Here is a 24,128-nt window from a genome sequence, read left to right on the forward strand (position 1 = left end):
AGTCAAGGCTATGGTTGGTTTTTCCAGTAGTCATGTATGGATGTGAGAGTTGGACTGTGAAGAAGGCTGAGCGCCAAAGAATTGATGCTTTTGAACTGTGGTGTTGGAGAAGACTCTTGAGAGTCCCTTGGACTGCAAGGAGATCCAACCAGTCCATTCTGAAGGAGATCAACCCTGGGATTTCTTTGGAAGGAATGATGCTAAAGCTGAAGCTCCAGTACTTTGGCCACCTCATGCGAAGAGCTGACTCATTGGAAAAGACTTTGATGCTGGAAGGGATTGGGGGCAGGAGGAGAAGGGGACGACAGAGGATGAGATGGCTGGATGGCATCACTGACTTAATGGATGATGTGGGTTTGGGTGAACTCCGGGAGTTGGTGATGGACAGGGAAGCCTGGCGTGCTGCAATTCATGGGATCACAGGGAGTCGGACATGACTGAGTGACTGAACTGAACTGAAGTAAAGAGTGGGATATACCATGGAGAAGAAGACAATCATAAAAGGGTTTTTGTTTTTTTTTTCAGATTGATTTATAGATCCAAAGCAATCTCAAAACAAATCTCAGCAAGTTTGTGTGCATATGTGTGGCAACTGACAATCTGATTCTATAATTTACATGGCAAGAGAAAGGCCAAGAATAGCCTAGGTGCTCTTAACTGAGAAGGAGCAAGGTGGAAAGTTTAACTGCTGAATATCGAGAATTTTAACAGAGGTACAATGATTAAGACAGTGTGGTATTGGCACAGGAAGAGACCTGTAGATCAGTGGAACAGAACAGAGTGCAGACACAGACTCGTGTGGATAGGGACCCTCCATTTTGATGAAGGTGATCCTGGAGAGCAGTGGGAATGCTGGTGGGTTGATCAGATGTCCACATGGGAAAAAAAAGAAACTTGCTGTTCCATATTCAAAATTCAATAGTGAATAGATTATGGGTCTAAAATAGAAAAGGTAAAACAATAGAGCTTCTAGAAGATAATCTAAGAACATTTTGATGGTTACTTTCATGTGTCAACCAGACAGACCACAGAGAGCCCAGATGAAACATTATTCCGAGTGTGTCTGTGAGAGTGTGTTTCTGGTTGTCTGTGAGCAGAACTGGATTAAAGTGGATTGCCCTCCCCAGTGTGGGAGGCCTGAATAGAACAAAAGTGTGCAAAGTGAGTTTGTTCCTCTCACTGCTCACTGTCTCATCTCATCTTCTCCTGTCTACAGACTGTGATTTACCACTGACATTCCTGGTTCTCAGGCCTTCAGTTCAGTTCAGTTCAGTTGCTCAGTCGTGTCCAACTCTTTGCGACCCCATGAATTGCAGCACGCCAGGCCTCCCTGTCCATCACCAACTCCCAGAGTTCACTCAGACTCACGTCCATCGAGTCAGTGATGCCATCCAGCCATCTCATCCTCGGTCGTCCCCTTCTCCTCCTGCCCTCAATCCCTCCCAGCATCAGAGTCTTTTCCAATGAGTCAGCTCTTCGCATGAGGTGGCCAAAGTACTGGAGTTGCAGCTTCAGCATCAGTCCTTCCAATGCACACCCAGGACTGATCTCCTTTAGGATGGACTGGTTGGATCTCCTTGCAGTCCAAGGGACTCTCAAGAGTCTTCTCCAACACCACAGTTCAAAAGCATCAATTCTTCATTGCTCAGCTTTCTTCACAGTCCAACTCTCACATCCATACATGACCACTGGAAAAACCATAGCCTTGACTAGACGACCTTTGTTGGCAAAGTAATGTCTCTGCTTTTGAATATGCTATCTAGGTTGGTCATAACTTTCCTTCCAAGGAGTAAGCATCTTTTAATTTCATGGCTGCAATCACCATCTGCAGTGATTTTGGAGGCCAAAAAAATAAAGTCTGATACTCTTTCCACTGTTTCCCCATCTATTTCCAATCAGACTCCACTAAATTCTACCACCAGCCTTTCTGGATCTCCAGCTTACAGACAGCAGGTCATGGGACTTCTCAGGCTACATAATCACATGAGCCAATCCCTCATAACAAATCTTCTTTTCAGTTCAGTCGCTCAGTCGTGACCGACTCTTTGCAACCCCATGAATCGCAGCACGCCAGGCCTCCCTGTCCATCACAACTCCAGGAGTTCACTCTACAAATATAAGTGCAAATATAAATATATATGTCCTATGGATTTTCTTAGAGAATTCTAACACAAACGTGTCTTCATGATTTTTATAGTTTTCTTAAAAGGATATAAGAAGAATTAACCATAAAGAAAAAAACTGATACACTGAACTACATTGAAATAAATAAGTTCTGTTCATTTAAACACCACCAAAGAGAGCGAAAAGGCAAGCTACTGAGTAGAAGAAGATCTTAGCAACACGGATAACTAACAAACGACTCATACCCAGAATAGAGAGAAGGATAAGTCAACAAGAAAAATGGAAAACCCGGAAGAGTAATGGGCACAAAATTTGAAAAGGAGCTCCAATACATATATGAAATCTCATATGCTGGTGTGGGAGTGTTACACTGGTACAGCCACTTGGGAAAATTGTTTGGCAATATCCACTAAAGCGGGTATTTTCTTTGAGTTAGCAGTTTCACTCCCAGGTATTTGCTCAAAAGAAATGTGTGCACCAAAGACATGTATAAACATAATTATTTATACAAATTGGGACCAAATTGGAAGCAACCCAAATGCTGACTGAATTAATGCAGATTGGATCAATTACAATGTATTTATACAAAGGAAGTCTTACAGCAATGAAAATGAACGAACTAGCAACAAACATATGCAGCAACAAAGATGAATTCTCACAAACACAAAGCTGAAAAAAGGAAGACGCAGAAGAGAAGACGCCAAGTGATTCCATTCATATGGGTGGATGGCATCGGCAACTCAGTGGATGTGAATCTGAGCAAACTCTGAGAGAGAGTGAAGGACAAGGAGGCCTGGTGTGCTGCAGTCCATGGGGTAAGCAGAGTCGGACATGACTGAGAAACGGAGCAACAAAGTCCAAAACCAGCCAAACAGTCTACAGTGTTCAAAGGTACGGTGGTGGATTCCTCTCTGGGGGACAGAGGGCATGCAGACAATGCTCTAGTTCTTGATCCGGGCAATAGCTGCATGGTGTGTTTATTTTCTAATCCTCTATGAACCAGACGCCCATAGCTTGTGCACTTTTCTCTGTGCATGTCAAAGTTCAAAAATGAGTTTAGGTAAGAATCTATTTTCCAGTGTGTGGACCAGGGAAGAAAATAGTGGAGCAGGTATTAAGCCACACTATGTGCTGAGACATGGGCCAGTGTACAGGCTGTGTCTGCGCCCAGCTGCTGTCCAGTGCAATGTCCCCATCGCCGCTGGCTTCCATGCTTCCTCACTCTGGTTGCTTCTGCCCTTTAGAATGCCAGCAGGAGCCGAGGGGCTGGGAGTTTCCATTAGGGGCTGAACACCCTGGCCCAGCTGCCCCAGGAAATCTCCAATGAAGAATTCAGTGCTTCACAGCATGGCTTCAGGCTCCAGCCCTCCCCCACTCTTCCAGGAGGTAGCGAAAGGATGCTGACTCAACACAGCTGAGCAAGAGGTGCCCTGCCCTGCCACCTGTGGGCTGCACTGCCTTGGTAGGAGAGCAGGTGACAGTAACCCAGAGGTAACATAAGCCACGCGGGAGGCGGCCTCGCTGACCCAGGCCTGGCTGCCCTCCCTGCCCCAGGCCCCACTCTGTGCAGCTGTTCAGGCCCCACCCTGCTGTGTATCACGTGGCTGAGGCAGATTCCCAGGGAGAGAAGCCGGCTGGCTGGCTCTCCTCCAGTTTACAGCTTGACCTAGGGCGGGGCACCTCTTGGGGACCTGGCTTCCTTTCCTCTTAGGTGGGAGTGTTCATACCTCCTTTCCTTCGTATAGAGAAGACTGAGATCCAACGAGACACTGAATCTGGGCACCCAGGATATCATTCTTGCCCAGAGTGGGGTGGTGGAAGGGAAAGGAGCCCCCCACCCCCACCACAATCTCGCTGCGCGGTGTGACAGCAGAGAAGCACAGCCCTCGCCCATCACCATCTTTATTCCAGAGGCTGAGGCAGGAGTCGGGCCTGCACACACCACAGGCCGACACTCCAGGCTGCGATGGAGGCAGTGAGCGCACACCTGCAAGTGGCCGACTCCAACATGCATGTCACAGCTGCAGGCTTGCCCTGTGAGCTCACTGCTGGCACCTTTCTCTGGCTCAGTTGCCTCCAACTCCCCCCAGACCTCTCCTCACACCCCCCACCTTTGGTTTCCAGCTCCCCTTTCTCCTCACCAAGGGCTTCACCAGGAACAAGAAAGGCATTCTTCATTCTAACCAGGCAGTGTCAGTGGGAGGTCTGCAGGCTCCCTGCCCCCTCACCCCGTTACATCGCTCCTTAGCCCGAGGAACTGGCATCTGGTCCAAGGTGCAGACACAGAGTGTCATTTCCAAAGCCCTGGAAATGCTGGGAAGGGTTTGTGTTCATCTGAAGTTGTCAGGGCTGCTGGGAAATATTCCATCTGCTTATTTAGGTGAGGGACAAGGACAAGTCCCAAGCAGAGGAAGAAGTGAATTAAAAGGGCAAGGGGTGAGCGGTGGCTGTCACCAGAAGCCCCGTCCAGACACAGGGTCTTGGCCCTTTGGATCTGTGTTCCCAGGGGTGACTGGGCAGGGCAGGGGTCCCCAGCAGACTGGCCCCTGAGGATGGCACTGCGGGCTACACTCTGTCCACCTGGCCTCCTTTCCCCACCCCTCTCCTTCACAGGAACAGGGCACAATGAGCTCTGGAATCTGTTAGAACTAGAGTGAAATCCAGGCTCTGCTCTTGACCATGGTGTGACCCAGGGCAGGTTAACCTCTCTCTCAGCCTTGTTTTATTTAATCTGCTAAAACTGTGAAAATAATATAATCTCCTTGACTTTTTAAAAAATCTGTAAAGTTATAAAAATTAAGATCTGTCTTGGATGGTTTGGGGTCAAAGCCCCTAGCCCAGGGCAGGTGCGCTGTGGGCATTCAGGAGGTGGTCGCCTCTACCACAGTCAGGCTGCATGGATCAGAAACTCTAGAGGTCATGAGTGAAGTGCAGCCTTGCAATTCAGCTCAGCTTCTCCAAGTATGCTTGGCATATTTAATGCTCTTTATAATGATTACTATGCCCCCCTATCAGGCAAAAAATGGTACAGAGTGATGTAAGTAACTATAATTACTCTATATTTAGTCAAGTGAAGTTTTTGCAGCCTGTTTCTTCTATGTGTTAGTTCTTCAGAATTCATAAACTATCCAAGGAGACAGTTTTCCCTGACGTCAGACATAATGTAATCCTCATGATAATCCCACACACACACACACACAAAAAAAAAAAAAAAAAAAAAAAAGGAAAGAAAGAAAAGACAAAGGCTGGAAAGAGATTTGACTTCTCAAGAGCCAGGTTCCTCCTCTAAAAGGATTCAATTAGGTCCCCCAACCCCTTTGTCAAGCAGTATGTGCCAGGTCCTGCGCTAGGCACTAGGGGTGCTGAAACGAACCAATCAAGGCCTTGACCTTAAAAGGACTCAGCCCAGGAGGAGGCAGCGGACAAGCCAACCAGCATCTGGAGTGCACTGAGTGCTGGAGGAGAGCCAGGCAGGAGGGGCACAGGACCACTCAGATGGCACTCGTGATTCAGCCTTTCGTAATGGCTGTCAGGGGTTGGAATGGTTTCCCCAAAGAAGCAACGCTTTGCTGAGGGTGGAAGGAGAAGTAGAAGTTACCCAGATGGGCGTAAGGGCTGGTGGGAAAGATCAGTGTTCTAGAAGCAGGGTGTGTCCCTGTCACCCAGAGACACCGTGCACACAGCAGGCTCAAGGTGTCAGGCAGGGCTGGAAGATGGGTCTGCTGGGGCGGGGAGGCATCCCATCACAGAGCTGATGGCACCCAGTCCCTCCCACTAGCCCCTGAGCCCCTGAGGGTCACATGAGTGTTCATTCAGCTCTCCAGCCTCAGTGACTAGTTCTGTACTGGTGTCCCGCAGAAACTCTCTGTATGCTTGTTGAATGGGTCACATTTTACAAAGTTTATTTCGACTTCTGGTTTCTGACAAGACAGTAGACTGAACTGAGGTAGACCTCTTTCCCAACACAAACACATGGAAAAGATGGACAAGATACTGCAAAAGAATCATCTAAGTGTATGACTGGAGGAGAAGGGGACGAAAGAGGATGAGATGGCTGGATGGCATCACCGACGCAACAGACATGAGTTTGAATAAGCTCCGGGACTTGGTGATGGACAGAGAGGCCTGGAGTGCTGCAGTCCATGGGATCTCAAAGAGCTGGACACGACTGAGCGACCGAACTGACTGAAGCGTAGGACTGAGCATGAAAGAAAGAAGGGAAAACGGCCAGTTACTTGAAATGAGGAGGAAACTAAGTCAAAGCAGTAATCTTTACCAGAGCAAAGGGGAGCTGAGAGTATGATACCCTGATACAGGAGTGAAGGTTTTAATGCCCACAGGAGGGAGACCATCTGCTGGAAGCTGGAACTGAGAGGCCCGCAGAAAGCCAGGACCCAGGAAGGGCTGCTAGTCTTCGAACAGGGATCAGGAAGCCCTCTTGAGCAGCCCAGAGGAACATCTGTAGGTGGAGCAGAGGGGAGGCGCTCCTTTCTGAGGTGGGGATCCTAAGCAAGCCTGGACTGCCTGTGGGTGTGGAGGCTGAATGCATACCACCCAACTTCTGGGAATCCTAAACTAAGAGGTTAACGTCAAACTGGCAAGACCTATGGAACTCTTGGGGTCCTGGCAGAATAAACGCCAAAGCAGCAAAAGGACACATGCACAACCCAGGAACGTATGGGACACTCACAGAGAACACAATCCCCACTTAAGATGACCTGAAAAAACAAAGCAAACCACGTGAGGAAATGAACCACCTAACGCCAAATCCTCAGAGACCACGTTTGGGAGAACACATACTCTTAGAAGTAGAAATAAGTGAACAATCAGAAAAGGGTTATAAAATAAGTATAATCAAAATAACTAGAAGAGATGAAAGGAATAGAAATAGTGAAAAACTAGGGCACGCAGAAAGAACAGGAAAAAAATAGGCTGCTTTTTTAAAAGCTCCAAATGTAACACCTAAAAATTCAAAATAAAACACGAAACACTCAAATCAGAGTGGAGTATCAAAGAGCAGACTATAAACAGCTATCAGGAGAGTAGTGGACTTCCCAGGTGGCGCTAGTGGTAAAGAACCTGCCTGCCAATGCAGGTGACGTAACAGACGTGGGTTCAATCCCTGGGTCAGAAGATCCCGTGGAGAAGGAAATGGCAACCCACTCCAGTATTCTTGCCTGGGAAACCCCATGGATAGAGGAACCTGACAGGCTGCAGTCCATAGGGTTGCAAAAGGGTTGGAAATGACTTAGTGACTAAACAACAACCACTTTGAAGTCATGGGCCAGGCTTGATTTATCTTTGTTTCTGTAGCGCCTCACACACACACATACTGCCTGGAGTAGGGGCTTACTAAATGTTGAACTGAACTCTCATGAATCACTTGTTCATCCTTTGAGGCCTGTTCCTTGCTCTAGGAAGAGATCTCCAAAACCCAGTTTGAGGAACATGACTGAATCAGCTCTGGCTTCACCGGATTTCATACTAAAGGCAGGTGAAGTTTCTGCAACAGAGAAAAAGAAGGTGGTCTGCAGGTGTATGGGCTGTGAAGGGCAGTGGGGAGACAGAGGCCTCACACCCCTTAGATGCAGATTTGAACAGTCTTGGGAGGCTGGCAGAATAATTGGAGTAGAAGGCTTTACTAATCTAACCTGAGGCACAAGAGGGCAGCTTCTTTCCCCTAATGATCTCAGAGCTTTAAGAATGTTTTTCTGGGGACTTCCCTGGTGGTCCAGTGGCTAAGACTCCATGCTCCCAATGAAGGTTCAATCCCTGGTCAGGGAACTATATCCCACATTGCCACCACTCAAGATCCCACATGCCGCAACTAAGACCTGGTGTGGCCAAATAAAACTAATATTGAAAAGGAAAACTTAAAAAAAAAAAAAGAACATTTACCTGAGAACTGTGACCTCCAGAGTTGAAGTCCTATTAGAGATTGGACAAGTCTGAGGGTCTGTTTTCCTTGAAGCCCAGAGGCCAAAAGGAACTTCTTCATGGAGAAGGAGAATGGCACGACGTGGAGTCATGGATCGGGGCTACTAGGATGTTCTAGGAAAGGATGTGGATACAAGAGTCCAGGGAGGAGAAAAGCAGAGTGCCTATTTTCAAAGCTATTCCATCTGATGGGAAAGACCACTGGGGAGAATGTAAGAGCCTCAGTACTTACTCAGAAAAACTTCTTTGCTGACGGACTGCACTTGGCAGTGATAAATACTAAAATGATTACAAATTATATTTCAGGGAATACCCAGATAAAAGTAGGAGTTTCAATAATTAATTGTACCCAACTAATACTCAGCTGGGGCTTCTCTGGTGGCTTAGCAGTAAAGAATCTGCCTGCAATGCAGGAGACCTGAATTTGATCCTTGGATGGGTAAGATCCCTCAGAGGAGGGAATGGCTACCCACTCCACTATTCTTGCCTGGGAAATCCCATGGACAGAGGAGACTGGTAGGCTACAGCCCATGGGGTCACAAAAAGGGTCAGACGAGACTGATCGACTAAAACAACAACAATATTCACTAATTTCTTTTATACTGCTAAGTCACTTCAGTCGTGTCCGACTCTGTGCGACCCCATAGACGGCAGCCCACCAGGCTCCCCCGTCCCTGGGATTCTCCAGGCAAGAACACTGGAGTGGGTTGCCATTTCCTTCTCCAATTTCTTTTATACGTAGAACCTTATTTCTCTGATGCTGTTGCCTTCATTTTTTTGGTTGAGACAAAATGAGTCCCTTAGGGGCTGGACTGAAATCTCACTTCCTAAACACCACTGTTGAGATTCAGGCAGTCGAGGAATTGTCCCTGAAAGTGAACAGAGAAACACAGAGAGGGCAGAGCCAGGGGAGAGAGAAGAATGTCTCAGCCAAGCTCAGGGGGTTCTCCATGCTTGACTTCAAGGTCACAGCGGGGAGAGGAGTCTAGTCTGCCTTCGGACAGAGTGCTCACGGCTGAGGCCTGCAAGAGGCGTGTGCACCAGCCTCTGCCCCTATCAGTACTCTGCAAGCTGCAGCCGTAGCTCACTGGGAAAACAAAAGGGAAGTCAAGAGATGATTTTTCTGTTTGGGAAGGAGAGGCCATCAACACTTACTGCAGGCATTCTATGCACTAGGCGGGCGATGATGTCACCCCATTGAATCCCCATGACAATCATATCAGAAAAGTATCATTAATCCCATTACTCTTAAGAGATGAAAAACTTGAGGCTCGGGGAGGTTAGAAAACTTGTCCCAGGTTGAGAATGAACCCCAAGGCTGCCTCTAAGAGGAGCAAGAGAAAACCACAGAGGGGGCCCCCGAGGCATCTATCACACTTCCCGGGATCATGGTTCCTGCCCAGTTTCCTACACAAAGGCTTTCTCTTACAGGTCTTCAGTCAAAGCTTATCAATACTCACAACTCCTACATTCTCTCCTACATTGCTTTGTCTGATACCATGCTAGTTATCAGAACTGGGGATTAGGCCAAGAAAGGAAGCTGGCTCTTTTCTCTGATCAGCTTCAATGACAACGGACCTCTGAACTGCTCAGACACGGACTTCAAGCTACTGCCCTTCTCCCACTGAACAGAAACTCTGCCAACCTTATTTTCAAAGAGCAGAGAGTCAGGCCATGAACCTGATACCACTGTGTTTCCGGGGCCACAATTTGTCATGTGAAGGGCTGCCTTCTGACACGATGGCCTAGAAATCCTGGAACTGTTATTCCAAGAAGAGTGATGGTGTTAAAGGATGCTTGGTCAACTTTCCTGAATGACTGATTTGGTGGGAATTGCGGGTGCATAATAGCTTAGGATAGCATTCTCCTAAGGATAAATTACAAAGACGAGTAACACTTTGAAAGTAATCTGAATGGAGATTTGGTCTTGAAGACACTCAGCAACCCATCTGCCACCAATAACAGAGCAAAAGTTCTTAAGGAAGATGCAAGTTTTCTTCTAGAAGGTTCCATTGGCATGTGCCTATTTGATCCTTCCACTGGGTAAAACTAACCAGCTTGGGTCCTTAAAACAATTAGTCCTCACGTCCAGGTTGGGACTATTCTTGTCATCACTGAGTAGCACCTTGGGACATCAGCTGTCTTTCATCTATTTTTTTCCCAGAGTTAACATGATATAATGTTGACTCTGCCTCACTCAGCTGTGGCAAGTGACCTTAAACAAGTTACTTACATTCCTTAGACCTCAGTTTCTGCAAATACAGTAGTAATAGAAGAAAATTCTTCAGGTTATCATGAGAATTAAGTGGGATAACACTTAATTACAATACTATCCCTCGACTAGTCCATTTACTCAAAGCTATGGTTTTTCCAGTAGTCATGTATGGATGTGAGAGTTGGACTATAAAGAAAGCTGAGCATCGAAGAATTGATGCTTTTGAACTGTGGTGTTGGAGAAGATTCTTGAGAGTCCCTTGGACTGCAAGGAGATCCAACCAGTCCATCCTAAAGGAGATCAGTCCTGGGTGTTCACTGGAAGGACTGATGTTGAAGCTGAAACTCCACTACCTTGGTCACCTGATGCGAAGAGCTGACTCGTTGGAAAAGACCCTGCTACTGGGAAAGATTGAGGGCAGGAGGTGAAGGGGATGACAGGAGGAGATGGTTAGATGGCATCACCAACTCAATGGACATGAGTTATGAGTGAACTCTGGGAGTTGGTGATGGACAGGGAGGCCTGGCGTGCTGTGATTCATGGGGTCGCGAAGAGTCGGACACGACTGAGCGACTAAACTGAGCTGACTGACCCCTCGCCTGTGATACACATAGTAGGTGCTCAGTGGTAGCTGCCTTCGCCATTCATCACGCTCATCGTCTTCTTCAGAGCACACCCCTCACCTCACTCATCACCACTTTCACTGTCCCACAGACAAACACATGCAGTCAAGGAGGCAGCCTGTGATGAAGAAAAGAAGTGTATAAAACTATGCCAGGAGCCATCTTTGAACAAAGTCAGCAACTTAAACCTCTGTAGGTACCCACGAATGGTCCATCTCTGAAATTCCCCAGGTAACGAGGAGGGACACATTGAGAGATTGGGATTGACATATCCACACTACTATATATAAAATAGATAACTGAAAAGAACCTACTGTATAGCACAGGGAGCTCTGCTCATTACTCTGTCATGACCTATATGGGAAAAGAATCTAAAAAAACAGCAGATGCATGTATATGGAAAACTGATTCACTTTGTTGGACAGCAGAAACTAACACAACATTGTAAATCAACTATATTCCAATAAAAATTATTTAAAAAAATGGAAAACAAATTCACAAGGCAGGTGAACTATCACAACAAACTCCTATATACAGTACAGTCAGACTGAACTACAGCAAAAGTCACACAGTGAGCCCAATAAGCAAGCCCATGATTGGAGATGAAGTAGGGGTGGGGGGTCAAGAAGAGCTGCAGCCTGGAAAGGAAGGTTCGCTTTGGAATATATTGGGTTGGCTAAAAACCTTGACTGGGTTTTCCCGTAAGCCCTACACTAATCTTTTGGCCAACCCAATACTTCTAATACATTACGTCTGTTCTGACACAAGTATTTTCACACCCTATACAGAAGGGCAAAAGAGATTTTACAGGAGAAATACTTTTGGGCCAGCTCTTTTCTAACACAGTCACAAAAAGTGTGATTGCCTCCCTGAGGATCTCTTAGTCAGGGAGGCCACGTACACGGAAGCCCAGGGGTGCTACCTCCATAGGACAGGGTCAGGTGACGCGCTTTCCCACACAGTGGCTTACTTGTTGCTGTCTCGGTACTCGTAGACATGACATCCTTGAGGCAACCCAGTCTCGTGGTCCAGGGTGAAAGCCAGCTTTAGCTGCATAAGGAGAGAAGAGAAAAACAGGTACGTTTTAGGCAGTGTGCTCTATTCATTCTGACAGCTGAAATGAAAAAAAAACAAAAACAAGAAAACAAGCAAAATCACTTTCGCTCAAGAGGACATGTTGTGGAGAACCTGGCCTGCCTGCCCTGGGAAGAGCCCGCACCTTACAGGGACATGGGTGTCAAGGAGAACTGTCACCAGGACTCAAGTTCTCCATTCAGCGAGCAACCAACTTTTATTAAGGCCCCTATTTGGTGCCAGACCCTAAGTGAGCTGATGGGGAAACAGCAGAGAACAGTAGCAGAGAGGATCCTGTGGTTTAGTAGAGGAGACAGACATCCATCACATAATCGTGCTGATGAATGGAAAAAACATATCTATATCTATATCTATATCTATATATATATATATATGTGAAACTTTAAATAGGTTCTCTGAAGAAGAAAAAAAAAAAAACCTCCTGTGTTTCTACAGGGGTAAATAACCTGACCTAGACTGGGAAAGTGGGAAGACGGGGTTACCTAGACAGTGGGAAGGATGGAGGGGAGAGAAGAGGGCCCTCCTTGGTGGAGCCCTGGGTGCAAGACTTGCAGGAACTGAAGGCTGGATTGGGGGCCGGGGGGCGTATATTGGGCAATGATGCTGGAAAGGAAGGCCAGGGCAGGGTACGCAGGGCCTTCTCAGCCATGCTGGAATTTCTGACCTTTACCTTACTAGCAAAGGGAAGCCTCTAACATGTTTTAAGAAAGGGGTAGATGACACGACCAAAGTTATGTTTTAGCAGGGTCCCTTTGTCTATTCCAGAAAAGACCTTTGTCCGTTAGAGAAAAGACCGCAGCGGGGAGGGCAGAAGTAGGAGCTCCTGCGGCAGGCAACTGAGCAGTGCAGGTGAGCGGTGATGGGGCTGGGACCAGAGGGCAGGTGGGCAAGATGGAGAGAAATGGACAATGTGAGATCTCGAGTAAAGGTTCTGCAACAGAATGGACAGAATATGCCGATGGATTCGGTGCTGGAGAATGTGAGGACAGAAAACAGGAAGTCGAGGATGGTTCATGTTTTTGATGTTAACAACCAGGCAGGTGGTGGTTCCACTGCTGAGCTGGAGGACTGAATGCGGGGACGGGCAGACAGTCCAACGTCTGATTTTGGCCATGTTGACTTGGAGGCGCTCCTTAGATTTTTCCTGATTAGGGAAAATCAGGAACAAGGATTCTGGTGATGATGTCTTGGTTTCTTTCCGGATTCTAAGAGGAGTGTTCAGGTGTGGCTGAGAAGCCAGAGCTCTGTGAGGTGTGTCTGTCCTGCTGGGGCCTGGACAGCTAGGGCAGCTCTAACATTTATTTCCAAATGCAGAGATAGTTAACAGATTTACAAATTTCCTGGGTTTAAACATCACTAGGGAGGGAATTTGCTGGAGGTCCAGTGGTTAGGACTTGGTGATTTTACTGTGATGGTCTGGGGTTCAGTCTAAGATCCTGTAAGCCACACAGTGTGGCCAAAATACTTCAATTAAATTTTTAAAAATCACCAGGGAAATTTTTAACTAAAATTAACTGCACATTAGGAGGATATATTATTATAGCTTTTTTTTTTTTTTTTTAACTGAAAGCTGCTGACACAACTACTGATGTGCATCATTAGATTCTGGATGCCTTTCCTCTTCCTTAGAGGGACATGAGCTTGTAGGAATGGCCTGTCCTCTCACTGACCCAGATGAAAATAAAAAAGCAGAAAGAAGCCCTGCTTCACCAGCATGGAGCCAGGAACTTCAAGTCAAATGCATGTTTTCCCCACAGAGCACCTCTTGGATCTTCCCAGCCCTCTTTCAGTAAAACAGAAAACAGTTATTTACAAATATCTGTTAATTACAATCCCCCTTTTTTTCTCTACTTTCCTTTTTGTAGCTAAATTCAGGTCTCTATATACTTAGTCCATTTCAAAGACTCTACTGCTTAGAAATTTTCAAAGCCTTCGATTCAGTGATTCAAGTTACAAATTAATGGCTTGGAAATGTAGAGGAAAGAGTTTCCTTTTTTAAAAAAATATTTACTTCAGTATTATTTATTGGAAAGACTCTGAAAAACCAGAAATAGCAGAATAGTTAAATAAACCATACTAGAGTCAGGTGCAGAATAGCATACGGCTGTTAAATGGTTTATGAAGAATTTTTATTAACCAGGGGAAATATTTGGGTTAGATGAAAAGAAGAAAGATGCATATTTGATCAGTTCAGTTCAGTTGCTCAGTCATGTCCGACTCTTTGTGACCCCATGAATTGCAGCACGCCAGGTCTCCCTGTCCATCACCAACTCCCAGAGTTCACTCAAACTCACGTCCATTGAGTCGGTGATACCATCCAGCCATCTCATCCTCTGTCGTCCCCTTCTCCTCCTGCCCCCAATCCCTCCCAGCATCAGGGTCTTTTCCAATGACTCAACTCTTCGCATGAGGTGGTCAAAGTATTGGGAGTTTCAGCTTCAACATCAGTCCCTCCAATGAACACCCAGGACTGATCTCCTTTAGAACGGAGTGGTTGGATCTCCTTGCAGTCCAAGGGACTCTCAAGAGTCTTCTCCAACACCACAGTTCAAAAGCATCAATTCTTCGGCACTCAGCTTTCCTCAAAGTCCAACTATCACATCCATACATGACCACTGGAAAAACCATAGCCTTGACTAGACGGACCTTTGTTGGCAAAATAATGCCTCTGCTTTTCAATACACTATCTAGGTTGGTCATAACTTTCCTTCCGAGGAATAAGCACCTTTTAATTTCATGGCTGCAATCACCATCTGCAGTGATTGATTTTGGAGCCCCCCAAAATAAAGTCTGACGCTGTTTCCACTGTTTCCCCATCTATTTGCCATGAAGTGATGGGACCAGATGCCATGATCTTCGTTTTCTGAATGTTGAGCTTTAAGCCAACTTTTTCACTCTCCTCTTTCACTTTCATCAAGAGGCTTTTCAGTTCCTCTTCACTTTCCGCCATAAGGGTGGTGTCATCTGCATATCTGACGTTATTGATATTTCTCCCAGCAATCTTGATTCCAGCTTGTGCTTCTTCCAGCCCAACGTTTCTCATGATGTACTCTGCATTTAAATGAAATAAGCAGGGTGACAATATACAGCCTTGATGTACTCCTTTTCCTATTTGGAACCAGTCTGTTGTTCCATGTCCAGTTCTAACTGTTGCTTCCTGACCTGCCGACAGGTTTCTCAAGAGGCAGGTCAGGTGGTCTGGTATTCCCATCTCTTTCAGAATTTTCCATAGTTTGTTGTGATCCACACAGTCAAAGGCTTTGGCATAGTCAATAAAGCAGAAATAGATGTTTTTCTGGAATTCTCTTGCTTTGTCGATGATCCAGCAGATGTTGACAATTTGATCTCTGGTTCCTCTGCCTTTTCTAAAACCACCTTGAACATCTGGAAGTTCACGGTTCACGTACTGCTGAAGCCTGGCTTGGAGAATTTTGAGCATTACTTTACTAGTGTGTGAGATGAGTGCTATTGTGTGGTAGTTTGAGCATTCTGTGGCATTGCCTTTCTTTGGGATTGGAATGAAAACTGACCTTTTCCAGTCCTGTGGCCACTGCTGACTTTTCCAAATTAGCTGGCATATTGACTGTAGTACTTTCACAGCATAATCTTTCAAGATTTCAAACAGCTCAACTGGAATTCCATCACCTCCACTAGCTTTGTTCATAGTGATGCTTTCTAAGGTCCACTTGACTTTGCATTCCAGGATGTCTGGCTCTAGGTGAGTGATCACACCATTGTGATTATCTGGGTCATGAAGATCTTTTTTGTACAGTTCTTCTGTGTATTCTTGCCACCTCTTCTTAATATCTTCTGCTTCTGTAAGGTCCATACCATTTCTGTCCTTTATGGAGCCCATCTTTGCATGAAATGTTCCCTTGGTATCTCTAATTTTCTTGAAGAGATCTCTAGTCTTTCCCATTCTGTTGTTTTCCTCTATTTCTTTGCATTGATCGCTGGGGAAGGCTTTCTTATCTCTTCTTGCTATTCTTTGGAACTCTGCATTCAGATGCTTATCTTTCCTTTTCTCCTTTGCTTTTTATTTCTCTCCTTTTCACAGCTATTTGTAAGGCCTCCTCAGACAGCCATTTTGCTTTTTTTGCATTTCTTTTCCATGGGGATGGTCTTGATCCCTGTCTCCTGTACAATGTCACGAACCTCTTTCCATAGTTTATCAGGCACTCTATCTATCAGATCTAGTCCCTTAACTCTATTTCTCACTTCCATTGTATAATCACAAGGGATTTGATTTAGGTCATACCTGAATGGTCTAGTGGTTTTCTCTACTTTCTTCAATTTAAGTCTGAATTTGGCAATAAGGAGTTCATGATCTGAGCCACAGTCAGCTCCCAGTCTTGTTTTTGCTGACTGTATAGAGCTTCTCCATCTTTGGCTGCAAAGAATATAATCATATTTGATCACATACCCCCAAAAAAGTACATTTAAAAAAAAAACCACAGATGGCATAGAAGACTGGAAGGAACAATGTCAAAATGGCAACAGCAATTGTTGTCGTTGTTCAGTTGCTCATTCATGTCCAATTCTTTGCAACCCCCAGGACTGCAGCATGCCAGGATTCCCTGTCCTTCACCATTGCCAGGAGCTTGCTCAAGCTCATGTCCACTGAGTTGGTGATGCCCTCCAATCATCTTGAACTCTGTCATCCCCTTCTCTCCCTACCTTCTATCTTTCCCAACATCAGGATCTTTTCCAATAAGTCGGCTCTTCTCATCAGGTGGCCAAAGTATCAGAGCTTCAGCTTCAGCATCAGTCCTACCAATGCATTTTCAGGGTTGATCTCCTTTAGGATCGACTGGTTTGATCTCCTTGCTGTCCAAGAGACTCTCAAAACTGCAACAGTGATGTCTTGACTTTCTTTGCATTTTCCAAAGTCTTTATGAGAAACATGATGAAATAAAATCTGTTGTCCTTACTAACAGGAAAATTGGAAAACTTAATTCTTAATCCAAGTCTATGCTGCTGCTGCTGCTAAGTTGCTTCAGTTGTGTTCGACTCTGTGCGACCCCATAGACGGCAGCCCACTAGGCTCCTCTGTCCCTGGGATTCTCCAGGCAAGAATACTGGAGTGGGTTGTCATTTCCTTCTCCAATGCATGAAAGTGAAAAGTGAAAGTGAAGTCGCTCAGTCGTGCCCAACTCTTTGCTACTCCGTGGACTGCAGCCTACCAGGCTCCTCTGTCCATGGGATTTTCCAGGCAAGAGTACTGGAGTGGGTTGCCATTGCCTTCTCCGAATCCAAGTCTATGAGCCAACCACTAATGCTGAAGAAGCTGAAGCTGAACGGTTGTATGATGACCAACAAAATCTTCTAGAACTAACACCAAAAAAAGATGTCCTTTTTGTTATAGGGGACTGGAATGCAAAAGTAGGAAGTCAAGAGATACCTGGAGTAACAGGCAAGTTTGGCCTTGGAATACAAAATGAAGCAGGGCAAAGGCTAATAGAATTTTCCCAAGAGAACACACTGGTCATAGCAAACACCCTCTTCCAACAACACAAGAGAAGACTCTACACATGGACATCGCCAGATGGTCAACACCAAAATCAGATTGATTATATTCTTTGCAGCCAAAGATGGAGAAACTCTATACAGTCAGCAAAAACAAGACCAGAAGCTGACTGTGGCTCAGATCATGAACTCCTTAATGTCAAATTCAGACTTAAATTGAAGTAAGTAGGGAAAACCACTAGACCATTCAGGTATGACCTAAATCAAATCCTTTATGATTATACAGTGGAAGTGAGAAATAGGTTTAAGGGACTAGATCTGATAGACAGAATGCCTGATGAACTACGGACAGAGGTTCATGACATTGTACAAGAGACCTGGAGCAAGACCATCCCCAAGAAAAAGAAATGCAAAAAAGCGAAAGAGCTGTCTGAGGAAGCCTTACAAATAGCTGAGAAAAGAAGAGAAGCCAAAAGCAAAGGTGAAAAGGAAAGATAAACCCATCTGAATGCAGAATTCCAACGAATAGGAAGGAGAGATAAGAAAGCCTTTCTCAGTGATCAATGCAAAGAAATAGAGGAAGACAATAGAATGGGAAAGACTAGAGATCTCTTCAAGAAAGTTAGAGATACCAAGGGAACATTTCATGCAAAGCTGGGCACCATAAAGGACAGAAATGATATGGACCTAACAGAAGCAGAAGATATTAAGAGATGGCAAGAATACACAGAAGAACTGTACAAAAAATATCTTCATGACCGAGATAATCACGATGGTGTGATCACTCACCTAAAGACAGACATCCTGGAATGCGAAGTCAAGTGGGCCTTAGGAAGCATCACTTCAAATAAAGCCAGTTGGGGTGATGGAATTCCAGTTGAGCTATTTCAAATTCATAAAGATTATGCTGTGAAAGTGCTACAGTCAATATGACAGCTAATTTGGAAAACTCGGCAGTGGCCACAGGACTGGAAAAGGTCAGTTCTCATTCCAATCCCTAAGAAAGGCATTGCTAAAGAATGCTCAAACTACTGCACAACTGCACTCATCTCACATGCTAGCAAAGTAATGCTCAAAATTCTCCAAGCCAGGCTTCAACAATACGTGAACCGTGAACTTCCAGATGTTCAAGGTGGTTTTAGAAAAGGCAGAGGAACCAGAGATCAAATTGCCAACATCTGCTGGATCATCGAAAAACAAAAGAGTTCCAGAAAAACATCTATTTCTGCTTTACTGACTATGCCAAAGCCTTTGACTTTGTGGATCACAATGAACTGTGGAAAATTCTGAAAGAGATGGGAATACCAGACCACCTGACCTGCCTCTTGAGAAACCTGTAGGCAGGTCAGGAAGCAACAGTTAGAACTGGACGTGGAATAACAGACTGGTTCCAATAGGAAAAGGAGTACATCAAGGCTGTATATTGTCACCCTGCTTATTTCACTTATATGCAGAGTACGTCATGAGAAACATTTGGCTGGATGAAGCACAAGCTGGAATCATGATTGCTGGGAGAAATCTCAATAACCTCAGATATGCAGATGACACCACCATTACGGCAGGAAATGAAGAAGAACTAAAGAGCCTCTTGATGAAAATGAAAGAGGAGAGTGAAAAAGTTGGCTTAAAGCTCAACATTTAGAAAACAAAGATCATGGCATCTGATCCCATCACTTCATGGCAAGTAGATGGAGAAACAGTGGAAACAGTGGCAGACTTTATTCTTTGGGGCTCTAAAATCACTGCAGATGGTGACTGCAGCCATGAAATAAATATGCTTACTCCTTGGAAGAAAAGTTATGACCAACCTAGATAGCATATCAAAAAGCAGAGACATTACTTTGCTAATGAAGGTCCATCTAGTCATGGCTATGGTTTATCCAGTAGTCATGTATGGATGTGAGAGTTGGACTATAAAGAAAGCTGAGCACCGAACAATTAATGCTTTTGAACTGTGGTGTTGGAGTAGACTCTTGAGAGTCCCTTGGACTGCAAGGAGATCCAACCGGTCCATCCTAAAGGAAATCAGTCCTGAATATTCATTGAAAGGACTGATGCTGAAGCTGAATCTCCAATACTTTGGCCACCTGATGCGAAGAGCTGACTCATTGGAAAAGACCCTGATGCTGGGAATGATTGAAAGCAGGACAAGAAGGGGACAACAGAGGATGAAATGGTTGGATGGCATCACTGACTCAATGGACATGAGTTATGAGTAAACTCTAGGAGTTGGTGATGGACAGGGAAGTCTGGTGTGTTGCAGTCCATGGGGTCAGAAAGAGTTGGACACGACTGAAATGAACTGAACTGAACTGGATGAGGGAGTGGGAATGACTGGGGGCTGTGGTCAGGTTGTATATGATCTTGGAGACGGAACAGTCAATCACAAGATTGAAAGAAAGGTCAAGAAATGGAGAGTCCAAGGTTGGGGTGGGGGTGGGGTCTTCCGTGAGAGGTCGCATATCAATTCAGTATGATTGCACACTGTTTCCCAGATAAACCAATTCAGAAGGCGTGTCCTGGAGGTGTTCTGGTTGTGTGGGTGTGTGTAGGCACCTACTGTGTGAACAGTTCTACATGAATGAATCAGTCCAACTGGTTCCTCTGTACATGAATAAATCAGTCCAACTGGTCCCCCTGCAGGTGTAAGAGCATGTCCAGCAGTCACTTTCTCCTTCCTCACGAGACTAGCTTCATTCAGCTATACCCTCCTGCCCCAGGCCAGGGGATTCAGAGGGAAGCAGATCCAGTCTCCAGGGCTGGGCCTGGCAGTTCTAAGGTGACCTCACATACATTCCAGTAACTGATCAGGAACCTAAGCCAGTCAGTGCATGGCATTTCCTGGCCCTAGGAATGGGTTCAGGAATGGACATGTGATCCAGTGGAGGCCAATGTTTGCTGGGTGCTTCCGAGCGCGAGGGCCAGAATTGTTGCAACTCGCTTGCTACTAGCCCGAGGAGGAAGCCAGCTCAGGAAGGAAGCAGACTCAAAAGACCTGAGAAGACCAGAGCCAGGGCCTTGACAAGAGCCGAGCCTGCTCCCTGCCAGCCTCCCGGGCCTCAGCTGCTCTTTGTAACCACTCATTATTTCTCTCAAGGACACCGACACACTCCACTTCCTTGGCTCCACTTGCTCTAATCCACTCTCCATAACGCAGCTGAGTCATCCTTCTAAACACAAGCCTGATGACATGGCCCTCTGTAAGGACCTTTGATGGCTTCTCCTGCTGTCTATACATCAGAAATATAGAAATGAATGAAACACAGTCCAGTCCTTCTGTGGGTTGGCTGCCGCATAATTGAATGTGGACTGCGACCAAGGGTCGGGTGAGGTGGCAAGTGCTGAGGCGGGTGAGCCCACCGGGGAGGGCCTTGGGGGAGAGGACGAAGTCTTGGAGGAGAAGCTGGAGTCAGCCCGATGGGAAGGGTGCCCCGGCCTCCTCCTGCCACAAGGCTCCATGCTCTCCTTCCACACCGCACTGCTCACTGCAAGTCTGGACAGTGCCAGGCACGTCAGACCTCCAGGCCCTTCCATGTGCTTCTGGGGGAGTCCTTCTGGTCTGTCCCAGCAAGATCTCATTCATCCTTCAAGATTCTCTCTGTAAGAGTGGATCTTCCAGTTCCCTCCTCTGGGGACTGGAGGCATGGCTGTTCTTCCCCAGGGCGTCCAAGGGATCAGGAGTGGGAGCTTTACCAGGTACCCCAGGCATTCAGTGCCCTAGCTCTGTCCACAGCAGGTGCCCAAAGCCTGGTGTTGAGCTGAACTGCAGAGCAGAGGTTCAGAGCATCTTGTTTACCTGTCAACCAAAAACTGCTCCGGTCATTTCATTTACAGACACAGAATCACGCCCCCTGCAGGCTCCTGAAGTCACCCCACTTTATGGAGTTTGTAAGTCCTCACTTCTGTAAAGAGAGCCTGTGCACGTCTGCCTGCTTTCAGTCACTCTACCTCCAGACTGCCAGCCGCGGCTCAAGTCCTCTCAGTGCCCAGGGGCTCCCATCTCACAGTGCCTCTGAAGAGGAGCTCAGTCCATCGCTCCACAATACTTATGGAAGACGCCTCACGAGCCAAGCGTGGTGAAGAAACAGGCAGGCCTAGAGGCCACCCTCTGTGCCAGTGCTGGCTCTAATCAGGGCCCGTCCACTGAGCGGCTCGGCTTGGGCCGCTGGCCTGCCAGGATGACAGCTGCTCTGAGACGTCATGAGGTCTGGCCTTCCCTTTCCAGAAGCAGTGCCATGTCAAGCAGAAGAGCCCGCTATGAGTCAACCTTCTCCCTGGGAGGACAGTTTCCAACTGCACGACATTCCTGTACTGCGTACAGAGGGAAGGCAGCAAAGGAACCATGAGGCAGTGACAAGGCTGCTCTGTCGACTTCCACCAGCAGAGGAGGGAGGCTTTAAATGGGTCTGCTTAGAGGTAAGGTTTTCTTCTGCACAAAAGACAAGCCGGAAGGAAGAGAAGGAAGAGAAAAGCCTATGGCGTCCAGGGGCTCAGGCTAGACCCCAGAGGAGGGCAAAGTGTTGGGACCCCTTCTGGCCTTGCCTGCCCACTTCAGGGTGGGCCCTGGGGAAACCCGCACTGTGAGTGATCTGAAGGAGCTGGGGTGAGCGGAAGAGGCTGGAGGCCTCCCCCACAGACTGTGGGAATATGGGGTGCAGGCCCTGTTGGAGTTGTTGGGCCTGCAACAGTCCTCCTTCAGCCCCCTGAGTCTTGGCAAGCGAGACTACAGGGCCATCTTCCCAGCTGGCGCAATAGGTGAGCATTAAGACTGACTGACTTAGGACTGAGGCAGGCTTCCTCAGGGCTCTCAGACACCGCTTGAGGAAGGGCGTTCGGGTGAATCTCAGGGGAAGAACGAATGCCCCAGGCCAAGCAGCAGAGGGGTCCATGGAGTCATTTAATGTATTCATGAAAGGAAAGAGACCTTTCTTTGTACATCAGCCCAGGGATGCCAACGGGCCGGATTACATTCATGAGAATAACTGGAAGAGAGGAATGGGACTGGACAACAAAGATGGCTGAGGGCGGCTTGTGAGATGTTCCCCTGGGCTAAGGAGCAAATTGGTCTTTAGTCCGCTCAGGTGCACAGCTGGCATTCCCAAACAGCCACACTCCTGGGGAACAGACACACAGGCCATGTGGTACTAAACTCCAAACAGCTACGTAATATCTCAGAGACTCCAGTGCTTTTGAAAATGCTGGCCTGATCTAAGAAGGGTAAGAGACGCATTAAGAAGTTTAGGAATGGCCTGTCTTGTTCAGAACCAAGGTGGCCTCTGATGGGCACCCAGCTGTCTTTCTGGCCATGGTCTGGACGGCACCTGCAGGCCATGCAGAAGAGAGTGGTTTCCCTCTCCACAGGCTGCTCGGTGACGGAATAAGGGCGAGCCCCATGACCCCACTCTGAGTTCCTCTCACAGGGGTGTAACAAGAGAGGTAGCTGGTGAAAGCAGAGTGCTGGATCTGGGGCCAGGACTGCTCTGGTTCAAACCAACATGGTTTCTGCAGGAGGCCTGTGAGCTTGCTTCAATCTGCTAGCTATTAGGACCAAGGTTCAAACGCAGGTCAGGGACCAGGCTGGGACACCTCCAGCCTCTCCATAGCCGACTTTTCCCTCACAGTCCAAGGGTCATGCAGGGTGTCCAACTCTTCCTGAAGCCCAAAGTGGCAAATCCCATCACAGTTCGAACATCTCAGGTATGCTATTTATGGCACACTTAAAAAAGAATAGTGAAGTTACTTCTACCTGAGCCTCGGTTTTGCAAACCGAGAAAATCTTATTAGAAGGAAATCTTCACATTCTCTCTGAGGTGATCGTTAGTTTTTCTTCTTTAGTTTTCATTGTTTGGTTTGGATTTCCTCAGCATTATTTCCTTTTTTTCCATCTCCTCTCTGCTTTCTTTTATAAGACAAAGATGCTGTGGACTTGGCTTTCACTTGGTTCACAGTGATTCTACGGCAATGTATTAAGTTTCTTTCTCCTAAGTCCACTGAAGTCTTTTTGGACTTGGAGAGAGCTTTTTAAGAAAGAACTTGCTCATTCAGCAGGATTTTCCTCCCCACCCCAAGCTCTGGTTCTGACCTGGAAAAAATAAGAGTGAGAAAGAGCAAGAGAATCCTGCAGTCCTGACGCTCAACGGCACAAACCACAAAAAAGAACCTTGCTCCAGTAACGTAATCACGGAGGTTTCTGGCACCTTGGTCTTTCAAGAAAAATACATCCATCTGCTGGCACAGCGACCCATCAAACTAAATCCTGTTCAGCATGGAGTTCCCAATTCATTAGTGTTGGAAAGTCTATAGCGAGGCTGGCCGATCCCACTGGATGACGCCTCCCTGCAGAGGCGTCTATAAACCCCACAGCTGTGTTTTCACTTAAGGCCACTTCTCCTGACTCCATTGCACCTTGTTCCAGAGGCTCGTTCCATCCTCATTAAGGTTCAAAATGACAGGTCAAGTCACAGAGTGAAGTCAGAAAGAGAAAAATAAATATTGTATATTAACGTGTGTATGTGCAATTTGGAAAAAGGGTATGTGAGTGAAAGCTGCTCAGTCGTGTCCGACTCTTTGCAGCCCCACCAGGCTCCTCTGTCCATGGAATTCTCCAAGAAATAATACTCAGATGGGTAGCCATTCCCTTTTCCAAGGGATCTTCCCCCTGACCTAAG

General features: G+C 46.6%; 1 protein-coding gene across 3 annotated transcripts in view; it reads right to left on the reverse strand.

Moving 5' to 3' along the window:
* DIS3L2 (DIS3 like 3'-5' exoribonuclease 2) overlaps nt 1-24,128 on the reverse strand; it is a 362,916-nt gene that overhangs the window by 35,559 nt on the left and 303,229 nt on the right. For 2 of the 3 annotated variants that reach the window (XM_040228111.1, XM_040228112.1), the window contains exon 14: nt 11,870-11,949. In XM_040228111.1, coding sequence (XP_040084045.1) covers nt 11,870-11,949 — 80 coding nt within the window. Of the gene's footprint in view, nt 1-11,859; nt 11,950-24,128 lie in introns of all 3 variants that reach the window. The other variant, XM_040228114.1, reaches the window with a different exon arrangement.

Source organism: Oryx dammah, unplaced genomic scaffold, assembly GCF_014754425.2.
Source record: "Oryx dammah isolate SB20612 unplaced genomic scaffold, SCBI_Odam_1.1 HiC_scaffold_27, whole genome shotgun sequence".
Taxonomy (NCBI): domain Eukaryota; kingdom Metazoa; phylum Chordata; class Mammalia; order Artiodactyla; family Bovidae; genus Oryx; species Oryx dammah.